The 11207-nt window shown below is 50.0% G+C and overlaps 1 protein-coding gene across 4 annotated transcripts in view; it reads left to right on the forward strand.

Moving 5' to 3' along the window:
• CAMKK2 (calcium/calmodulin dependent protein kinase kinase 2) overlaps positions 1-7320 on the forward strand; it is a 51006-nt gene extending 43686 nt beyond the window's left edge. For 2 of the 4 annotated variants that reach the window (XM_068989898.1, XM_068989899.1), the window contains 3 exons: positions 3521-3621; positions 4143-4185; positions 6930-7320. In XM_068989898.1, coding sequence (XP_068845999.1) covers positions 3521-3621; positions 4143-4185; positions 6930-7094 — 309 coding nt within the window. In that variant the 3' untranslated portion in view covers positions 7095-7320. The remainder of the gene's footprint in view (positions 1-3520; positions 3622-4142; positions 4186-6929) is intronic. The other 2 variants (XM_068989900.1, XM_068989901.1) reach the window with 1 other exon arrangement.
• The last annotated feature ends 3887 nt before the right edge of the window (positions 7321-11207 follow it).

The following is an 11207-nucleotide window of genomic DNA, read 5'->3' on the forward strand; positions in this document are numbered from 1 at the left end:
GAAACACTTCTTGAACACTGAGTGGTGTCTCAGCCCTGTGGTGGGAGTGGGGAATACAGAGGTGAATAAAACCAAGATGGTGCATGCAGATGTTGGGCAAAGAACCAACAAGTAAATGTGCAAGTAACAGAGAGGCTGAGAGGGGAACCTCCTAGCGGGGATGCGGCCCAGGTGATGGGTTGGAGAAAGCCTCCTGGAAGGCGTGTGCTAAGAGAGTGGCGGGGTGTTCAGGCCGAGAGGGTAAAGGGTGGGGTGTTCCTGAAAAGGGAGCAGCAAATGCAGCGACCCTCTGTTGGGAGGCGGCTAGGCTCACGAGGAGCCTTAAGAAAGTCAGGGCAGCTGAAACAGGGCAAAGGAGGTGGAGTGAGGGTGGCATGAGGCTGGATAGGAGGTGGGACCAGAGCACACAAGTCCTGAGGCCACAGCAGAAATTTAAATCTTGGTCCCAGAAGTGTGGGAAGCACCTGTAGGATTTGATTCAGGGGAGTGGCATGGTCAGTGTTGGCCTTAGGAAGGTCCCATGTGGAGACTGAATTTTGGGGGACAAGGAGGCCGTGGGGGCTTCAGCTGTGTGTGCCAGGCATGAGGTTACAGAGATGAGCACGGGACAGTGCCAGCCCTCATAGGGCTTCTGGCCTCTTGAGGAAGACGAACCTAGAAAGAAAGAATCACCCTCTGGTGCCATCACACACTGAGTGTCCACACCGTGACAGGCCAGTGGGGAGAGGAGCGGGACTGGGAGGCTTTGCAGGGTAGGAGCCCCTTCCGCTGGGTCCTGAGGGCTGGCGAGGCTCACTGAGGGAGCAAAAACAGGTCCAAATGTTCCAGGAACCACAGAGCTGGGCCTTGGCAAGGGAGGCACCATGCATGCTTGTCAAGGGGCATGGCCTTCATTCTCTTATCTCAGCATTTTTCTTTTCTTTCTTTAAATTGAGGTCAAATTATTGTAATATAAAATTAACCACTCTGAAGTGAACAATACAGTGGCATTTAATACATTTACAGTATTGTGCAACCGTCACGTTTCTAGTTCTGAAACATTTTCATCATCCCCAAGAGAAACCGCATACCTGTTGACAGTCAGTCACTCTTCCCTCCCCAACCACCCCCAACCCCTGGCATCTACTAGTCGATATTCCCTGTTTCTATAGATTTGCCTATTCTGGACATTTCATATAAATGGAATCATACAGTAAGTGGCCTTTTGTGTCTGGTTTCTTTCACTCAACATAATGTTTTCAAGATTCATCCACATTGTACCCAGTCATTCCTTTTTAGGGCTAAATAGTGTTCCATTGTAGGGATAGAGCATATTTTATCTATTCATCAGTTGATGTACATTTGGTGGTTTCCACCTTTTAGTAAATCAGTGGTTTTTAAAAACACTTCCCCCTACTCTTTTAGCATGAAAATGTTTTTTAAAAAAAGTCCAGAGGCTTAGTATATGAAACAGCTTGAAGAGACATCATACTTTACTTGGAAGGGAGGCCAGAGCCTTACAGGTGTTGAGGCCACTTCTTTGAAAATTCTTTCATGAACGACAGCAGCCAAAAGCATCACCATGAACCTTCCATGGCTCTGTGGCCTGTAACAGGTTAACTTCCAAACTCATAGGGGTGAGATACCAAGTCAGGGTGGGAGGGAATCAGATACGGGTTTCAGAAAGGACAGGGCGAGAGACTTCCCTGATGGTCCAGTGGTTAAGAATCTGCCTTGCAGTGCAGGGGATACACGGGTTCAGTCCTTTGTCAGGGAACTAAGATCCCACATGCTTCTGCAGCTAAGCCCTTGTGCTCTAACTACTGAGCCCACATGCTCTGGAGCCCGAGCGCCCCAACTAGAGAGTCTGTGCACTGCAACAAACAATCCCACATGATGCAGTGAAGACCCTCTTTAGCCACAACTAAAGATCTGATGCAGCCAAATTAACTTTTTTTTAAAAAAAGAAAGGACACCCTGAGGGGCAGACTGGGAGGCAGAGGAGGGAAGCTGAGCAGTGGCTGAGGGGCATGATAGAGGGATAGTGACCCTTTCCCCAAAGATCCCCTCCTCCGGCATGTGTTTCCCAACCAAGCTGCAAACCCTGTCTCCTGGTGGGCGGGGTGGGGGACACCAAAGAGTTCCATCTCACGGCCGTGGACAGGCTGACTACCAGCGCCTCTCAGGATTAGAAGGGCTTTCAGGACCTCTGACCTCTCTTGCCCTCACATCACACCAACTTGTAGCTGGGCCACCCTCCATATCCTGGGATGTCTCCTCAGCTCCTTAGACTGGGACCAAAGCTTCTCATCCTCAACAAAAATGCACCCCCCCGCCCGAGGAACTGGTACCCTTCTGTATTGTTCCTGGGACTGTAGAATGGTTCAGCCACGGTAGAAGATAGATGGGCAGCTCCTTAAAATGCTACAGAGAGAGTTACCAGATGATCTAAGAATTCCACTCCTAGGTGTACACCCAAGAGAAATGAAAACATTTTGTGTGGAAAGTATGTCCATACCAACTCTTGTACACAGATGTACATAGTAGCATTAGTCACAACAGCCCCAAAGTGGAAATGGTCCAAATATCCACCAATGGATGAACAAAGAAGCAAATATGGTATATCCACACAAAGGATTTTTACCAGGTCACAAAAAGGAATAAAGCAATGTAACATGGTGGACCTTGAAAACATCATGCTTGCTGAGTAAAAGAAGCCAGACCCCAGAGGCTACATACTGAATGATTCCATTTATACAAAATGAGAAAAGACAAACCCATAGAGACAGAAAGTGGATTGGTGGTTGCCAGGGACTGGGGAGGAGGAATGGGGGTGGCTGCTAATGGGTACTGGATTTCTCTTGGCGGTGATGTAAATGTTCTGAAATTAGATAGTGGTGATGTGAATATACTAAAAACCATTGAACTGTACACTTTAAAGTGGTGAATTTTAAGCTGCATGAATTACATTTAAATTAAAAGTGCAGTGATCCCCTCCCTCTCAGATTATACCTGGGAAGCAGTAATTGGTTGCCTGTTGGGGTGGTTGTAGACAGCTTTCACCGCCAGTAAAAGCCTCGCCTTGAAGAGGAGACAGGTTGATGGGCCAGGAGGGCCTGTCCAGCGATGGCTCAGGTGAGACAGATGGTACCACGGATACTGGACAAACTGTGCAGGCCAGCCCTCCTGCAATTGGGTAGGCTGAGACTAGACTGTGACAGGCTCTGGATGTCAGACTGAGGAGTTTAGACCTTATCTTGTTGACAACCAGGGAGCCGTGGAAGATTCTGGTGGGCCAGTGAGACTTGGTGATGGCTTTGGTTCCTGTATCCTGGGTGGATGTTTCTCAAAGGCTCGCCATCAGCAATCAGTCCTGGGAACTGGCAGGGGGCAGGGTGTGTGTGTGCTGGGGTGGGGGGAGCAGTGGGAATGAGGGGAGGGGAAGGGAAGAAGATGGGAGACTTGTGCTATGGCACGAGGGAGCCTGTTGCCTGGAGTCCCCCCACCCCCAGGTTGCTGAGCCTCCTCCTCTCCTTTCCAGATCCTGGTGAAGACCATGATACGAAAACGTTCCTTTGGGAACCCGTTTGAGGGCAGCCGGCGGGAGGAGCGTTCCTTGTCAGCGCCTGGAAACCTGCTCAGGTGAGTATCCCCGGGGTGGGGAGCTAGAGGCCGCCCTGCCCCACCATCTCTGGGCCCATTCTCTCAGCAGTGGTGTCCAGACTCAGATCAGCCCGGCCAGGCTCTCTGGGGAAGTCAGAGCAAAGCTGCTGGCTTTGGTTTCTCCCCAACCCTGGATCCAGCCCGCCTCCTTGACTGACAGCCAATCCACAGGGAACTTTTACCTTTCTCTGGGGGTACATGCACTTTAACAGGGTTGGGAGAATGGTTGATTATCAGGCTGTTAGACCCCAGAGCATGCATGCTTGATGGTGGGATTGTGGCCCCATGATGAGTGAGCAAGGCCAGTCTCACTCATGGGACCACCCCCCACCAAAACGTCTCACAGTGAGGGGTGGTGTCCTGCTTCTGACCACCCTGGCAACAGCTCCGTGAAGCTGGTGTTTGGGGTCTGAGTGTCTCTGGGGGTTGGGGGACAGGCATGCCATGAGTGCCAAGTGTCCCTTCTCACTTCCCTTTTCCCTCCCCTCTGGCGATTCCAGCAAAAAACCAACCAGGGAGTGTGAGCCCCTGTCTGAGCCCAAGGTAACGCCTGCCTGCCTGTGCCTTCGCCTCTGCCAGGGCCTGGGGGCGGGGGCAGCTGCAGAGCACGGGGCATCTGCATCCAGGCGGACCTTCCATCCAGCCCGGGGCCTCCAGACCCAGGAGGAAAACGGGGCATCCAGGGGCTTGGACCCGGTGGTGGGTCGTGCATGTGGGCTGGGGCTGCGGGTGCATGGCGCTCCACCCGGAATGCCTGTGAACTCACCCGGGTCTTAGACCTAGTCTGGCACCCACCTAGGCTCGGTGCACGTCAACGGCCTTGAAGCTATGTCATGGGCCGAGGCCGCCCCTGATCTGGGTTGGTGGTCAGAGCCTAGAGCAGGCATGCTGTGCTCGGGGGCTCCCTGCCCGGGGCTCTCCAGCATCCTCCCCTTCTTCTCTGATGGGTTAAGACCTAGAAAATAAGTCCTCGTTCAGCCTGTTGCAAATGAGTGTGAAAGCTCCCCTGGTTCGGAGGAGGATCCAGACCTATTCCCCCGAGTCCGCCATCCTCTTCCAAACACATGCCCAGCTTAGCCATCCCAGCATCTCCCAGGACAGAGGAGCATTTCTGTCCCTGCAAGCCTGAGATGACAGGATGATCATTCCCCAACTCATGCCTGTGACAGGATAGCAGTCCTGGGACTCTCCCCACCGAGCCCATCTCACCACCTCATTCTCAGTTGGGAGCTCCAGGCAATCATTTCTAAGTCTCAAAAGCTGCTGTGTTGAGCTATAAGTCACATACCATATACTTCACCCATTTAAAGTATATAACTCAATAGAGTTTAATATATTCAGTTTTAGAATATTTTCATTAGCTCAAGAAGAAACTCTGTACCCTCATTTCTCACCACCCCACTCCCCCATCCCCCAGCCAGCACGAGGCTACTTGCAGTTTCTATAGACTTACATATTCTGGACATTTCATATAAATGGAATCAGTCTGTGGCCTTTGTGTCTGGCTTCTTTCGCTCAGCCTAATGTTTCTGAGGTTCATCTGTGGTGCAGCATGTGTCAGAACTTCTTTCCTTTTTGTGGCTTGACCATATTCCATTGTATGGATATACCCACACTTTGTTGCTCCATTCATTCGGTGATGAATACATTTTCCACTTTGGGGACTGTCACGCATGAATAATGCTGCCCTGAATGATGCCTGTGCAAGCAGCATTTGTTTGTTAGGAGTTGGCTTATGAGATGAAATTTCTTGGCCACCATAGGAGCCAGGTGCTCATACAGTAACGTAGGAAGACCATCTGTGGATCATTTATGCTCTTCCAGAGCAGGGAAAAAGGCAGTTAGCCCTCAGAACCGATCATGGACAGCCTGGGAAGGCTGCCTCCGTCCCTGCCACAATGTTCTCAGGCGTCTCTACAGCCGCGAGATGAGGTGGCCCCACTTACGGTGTGAGCCTTACAAGGTCACAGGTTGAAGCCTAATGGGCTGGCCTGTACTTATCCCTTCTCTTCTCAACCTCTTTTACGGTTTGCCTCCTTTTTTGTGCAAGTCTGTTTATTTCATCTTCTGTTTTTAATGAGATCAAAGTTGCAGGACACCAAAGACTGAGATTGGCCCAAAAGACCTTACTGCCTCTCTCTTCCCTCATCTCCGTCCCAGAAGCACCTGGGGATTACCTGCCCTTGCCCTTAGCCCACGGATGGATGCTTTTGCTTGTCACAGTGGTCCAGCACTCTGGAGCTCTTAGGGCTTAGGCAGTCTTTGGAGGGCTTAGGCAGTCTTTGGAGGCCTTGGGCCCATGGCCCGTAAGTAGTGAGACCAGCTGGTATGAGCAGACAGCTGTTGGGCCTCCCTGGATATCCAATTACATCTCTCCTCCCCAGAGACTTGACCCTCTCTTCTTTGGCAGAAACATAATAACCAGTGTGTGTGATTTTTAAACAAAGAGGAATTTCTTCCTAGGAATGTACGGACATCATGCCCTTGCCTCATGTACAGGGCAGTTCCCCTTCTGCCCAAAGGCACGCAGTAGATACCAGTCCTGTGTGGCAAGCTCAGTGGCTCTCCTTAGGACAGGCATTCTTTGCTTAATGTTGGTAAAGGGTTTGGGCCTCTCCTTAGGGACTTTCCCTCACATTTCCCATCATGCAGCCCACATCCGTCACCCCAGGCAGCTCTAGCTGGGGGCACTTCAGGGTATGGCCTCTTGGGAACATGGGGACACTTCCCACCAACCTAGTCTCTTCTGCTCTGGTCACACATTGCCAAGATGAGGGCCCTTCTCTCTGTTGGAGGCATCCCTTGGGCCTGTGTGCTCAGCACATTTCTGTTGACAACCATGTCCTGAAGGCTGGCTTTGTGCCAGGCCAAGTCAGGTGGTCCTGTTCGTGTCCCTCACGAAACACACCTGGAGACTGAAGACAGTACGGTTCTTGCCCTGCAGGAGCTTAGAGCCTAAAGCTGGGGGAGCGAAGATGCCTAAATTCTCTGTGAGCAGGCCCCAGTGTGGAGCCCATACGACCTGTGCTATGGTTTCAGGTGTCAGCCCATAGGTTCGCATCTATAGTTTACATTCCTTGCTATTTTTGGCACATAATGCTGGTTTTCCGTTTACCAAAGGGATGCAAGGTCTCCTCTGAAACTTTCACATAAGCAAAAAAAGGGGGAGAGACTCTAAAAACAAGTAAATAATGGTCCAGGCAGTGCAGGACTGCCAGAGACATTGGTTCAGGTCCCTGCCCGCATTGCCCCAGGACTTAATGTGGGTTTTTTTGTTCGGTGAGCAGGAAGCAAGGCAGCGAAGACAGCCTCCAGGGCCCCGAACCGGCCCCCGTAGGGGAGGAGGAAGTGCTCTCATGAAAGGCGGCCCTGGCGTGGAGAGTTGGGGGGTCCCAGGCCCCAGCTCCCTAGAGCACACTCATCCTGCACGGCCGGACGAGGTGATGGAGTAGCGCCGGACCGCGACTGCGCATGCGCGTCTCACTTCTGCTGGCGGCGCCCTGTGTTTCCATAGCAGCATGTCCTACGGGAAACCGAGCACGTGTGTAGAGCCTTGACAGTCATCTCTGGTTGTTTTGTTTTTGGTTTGTTTGATTTCTTTCTTATTTTAAAGGGGACAAAAAAAAAAAAAGACGAGACGACTCCATGACATCGACTTTGGCCGCTGGCTGGCTGAATGGGCGGGTGTGAGGAGTTGCAGACCCAAAGCCACGTGCATTGGGGGACAATTGCTTTTTAAGACGTTTTTATGCCAAAAATCTCCCTTGTGAACTCAGAATGGTGTCAAGAGATACCAAGTGAATGTGTGTGAGGTTTGAACGTCGGGAAGAACTGGCAGGAAACTCTGGTGGTGTGGTCCGAGGCCATACTTGGCTGCATTTGAAAGAGGAAGAGCAGGTGTGACTTCGTGCAAAACCCCAAACCGTGGCACGTTCTAGAATGTGGATTCATGGAGTCAGGACAGGGCTAGCCCTCAGTAGCTGCAGCCTGATTCGACGCAACTTATTCCTGCTGCTGCTAAGTCACTTCAGTCATGTCCGACTCTCTGTGACCCCATAGAAGGAAGCCCACCAGGCTCCCCCATCCCCGGGATTCTCCAGGCAAGAACACTGGAGTGGGTTGCCATTTCCTTCTCCAATGCATGAAAGTGAAAAGTGAAAGTGAAGTCGCTCAGTCTTGTCCGACTCTTAGCGACCCCATGGACTGCAGTCTTCCAGGCTCCTCCATCCATGGGATTTTCCAGGCAAGAGTACTGGAGTGGGGTGCCATTGCCTTCTCCAACTTGTTTCTAGGAAGGACTATAAATCTTTCTAATGAGTAGAGCTGTAATCAGGAAAATGGAAAGGGCTTGATACATAAGAGCTTGGGTGGGTGCGGGGGCCAGATTTTCCATTCCCAGAAGGGCATTCAGTGGTTATGGTGGGACATCTCCTCTCAAGGACTGAACGAGTGTGTTTATGACAGCCGCTCAGAGCTGAAACTTTTCTTAAAGGAGCTCTAGTCAATCTCTTGTTAAATTACAGAAACTTCAGGGTGAAATTAAATCCTACACTTCCATGTACATTACATGGCTTAAGAGTAAACAACAACAACAAATACTTTCAATTTTCTAACTAGTCTGAACTCTTGAGCAGTTCAGAAATCATTGCGAGCTTCCAGGAGCTATCCCATGGCTTCAGGTGTATGATCAGAGTTAGCACCAGTGACATCTACCTTGTATATTAGCAGCTCAGCTTGCTTATAACCTGTGTATTCTAGAGGCTGCTAAGAGTCTGTTTTCTTTCTCAGCAGTAGCTGATTGTTGTAGTCAGTGAAACAAACAGTTATCCAGTTTGTGGAGGGCTAGTTAGGAATACTTTCATTCAGCTGAGACATAAATGATCATCCTTACTGGCAAAGCTCTGTTAGGATCTAAACAATAACTGTAGGATGCCCTTTTAGAGAAGATTCTTGAAACCTAGAGCAGTCCTTGGGTCCAAGGCAACCAGGGCTTGGCACAGGAAGTCCCCTTTTGTAGCCAGCAGTCCAGAAAGAAAAAGTTTACGTTTTTTACTTCCAACTAACATTGGGAAATTTGGTTGCAGTTCAAGTGTGACTTCTTCCAGAGTCCCGTGTGGGTAATTGTGAAGTTCAAGAGGGAGGAAAATTGGAAGGACTTGGCCTGGGGGATTCCCAGTGCTTTGTGGAATCTGCCTTGAGGAAAATAGTGTCGGTAATCAGGATCAGAAGCATGAGTTCTCTTGTAGCTTCTGGCTGATCCGTGTTGAAAGGGGCACTTTCTGCAGAGACCAAGCAGCAGGTCTTGTGTCTGCTGCCAAGGGCGTTCACAGAGCTTCCGCAGATCTTCATAAGCTCTTGACTGTCGTTTAGCCAGACTCTTCTTTCTACCTTATAAGCAGTACAGAGTTAGAGAAGGCTGGTTTCCAAGAGCCAAGGACACCCATCTGATGGAGGGTCCTCTGGCCTGCTTTCTTTCTTTCTGTAATCTAGTACTTCTTCCTCCTGTGCTTGTTTAAATCTACAGGTTCCACCCCTCCTGGGAACAAATGGGTCTGGTTAGTTTGCAATAAGCACCTTGCAGTGGTTCAAGTCAGTCGGCTCTTTGTCTTAGTCCATGTGGACACTGACCTGGTAGTGGGGGGCTCGCCTGGAGGGGCGGGGGCTGGTAGCATGCAGAGCCTCTGCAGAACTCCTCCTGTGTTTACACAACTGCATCGGCGATGCCATTTCTCCCACCATGAAACTCTCCGTCGAAGATTTCACATGTGGAAAGCCAGCGATCAGACAGCACTGAACTGTTCAGGCAGGTGGGTTGGGGGAGGCCCATGTTCATTACTATTTTACTTTTTTTACACTAAGAAACACCAAAGAAAGCTGTGGAAAAGAACCACCCCACTGAGAAAAGGATAAGCAGAGAGGGCTGTAACAAAAAGCATTAGAGCTACTTGGAGCACAGACTCTTGGGGTTTGTCTCCACTCCTTAGAGCACAAACATTGATTTTTTCCCCTCAAACCCAACTGTCAGGAAAGGGCAGAAGCTGATATGAGCAGCTTTTCTAGGTAAGCAAAAAGGATGCCCATCCTCTTCCATTACTGGCTTATCTGTGGGACCAATTTTTAAGCAAGCTGTGGCCTGCACTTGTGGCCTTGAAGAAGCACATGTTCTTTATCCATCTTTCTTCCACCCTGTTTCACTTCCCCATCTGTTCCACAGCCTGGCCAGTGGCTCCCATAAAGCCTTATCTAGCCCCTTGCTGGCACTTGGGGCCGGAGAGGCCATCTACCCGCTAGTCTGGCCTTTCTCGTAAGCTAGGGCTCTTGTCCTCCAAGCCTTCCAGGACTAGGTGAAGAACTGTGCAATTTAGACCTATAGGCTCCACCTGTCGCTCTCACCCATCTTCCAAAGGGGGGCTTCTTGTCACCAGGGGGAAGAACCAAGACCTCCACTTGCTTCCAAGGTGCTAGGGAAGGTTTCAAGGTCGTTGATTTCAATCTTCTCTCCAGCTTTACAGGCCGTTTCATGGGACTACTGACTTTTCTATTCTGTGGTTGATTTCATACCCAATGCTTCTGTTTTATTCCTGATCCTTTCTACTATGCATTTTCCTTTTATCAGGTGTACAAAGTTAAATACTGTGTATTTATCACTGAAAAGTACATAAACTTAAGAGAAAAATAAGCCTTCAGTGTTTTTCCACAAATGTTTAAGCTTCTCTGTAAACTTGAAATAAACAGCAAAATGGTGCAAAGTCTGGGCCTCTTGGGGATGTTTTTTGGTTGTTTAATTCAGTCAGTGGTCTTGAGGTCGCCTGTCCTCATGTCTGTTTCCCTTCCTTAGGCTGACAGTAAAGTTGAATGCCTGAGTCAGGGCCGATGTACTCAGCAAGTCCCTAATTTAAGCATGTCCTAGTACCTCCCTCGGTCTTCTTGGTGGCACAGTGGTAAAGAATCTACCTGCCAATGCAGAGATGCAGGAGATGAGGATACGATCTCTGGATCCAGAAGATCCCCTGGAGTAGGAAATGGCAACCCGTTCCAATATTCTTGCCTGGAAAATTGCATGGACAGAGGAGCCTGGTGGGCCACAGTCCATGGGGTCAAAAAGAGTTGGACACGACTGAGCACGAGAGTACCTCCCTACTAAGAGGGTGGTCCCCACGTCAGCAGGATCAGCATCACCTGGGAGTGGCTTAGCAACTCAGATTCCCAGGCCCCGTTCAAACAGCCCCAGGTGACTCACTTGATGCTGAAGTTTGCAACACACTGCTCTGAGGCAGCTCACTGCCAGATAGATTCTTCTGGTGGAGACCAAACAGGTGAGCCGCTATGGGAGCAGTTTTAATCACACACTGAATACATCTTGTGGGCAGTCATACTACGTGAAACTTCACCGCATAAGGTGGGTATTGAGCCCATTTTACGGGTCAACATCTATAAACAGGCTCAGAAAAGGCTCCGAATTTATCAGCGAATTCAGTGTTCTGCAGAGCCTTGATGGTTGCCAGTTTTCATGACGTCTGGAGACTCTTTTAGAACTGCTGCTTTCTCCAGACTGTGGGCTGAAG

This window comes from Capricornis sumatraensis, chromosome 17 (genome assembly GCF_032405125.1).
Source record: "Capricornis sumatraensis isolate serow.1 chromosome 17, serow.2, whole genome shotgun sequence".
In the NCBI taxonomy this organism is placed as follows: Eukaryota; Metazoa; Chordata; class Mammalia; order Artiodactyla; family Bovidae; genus Capricornis; species Capricornis sumatraensis.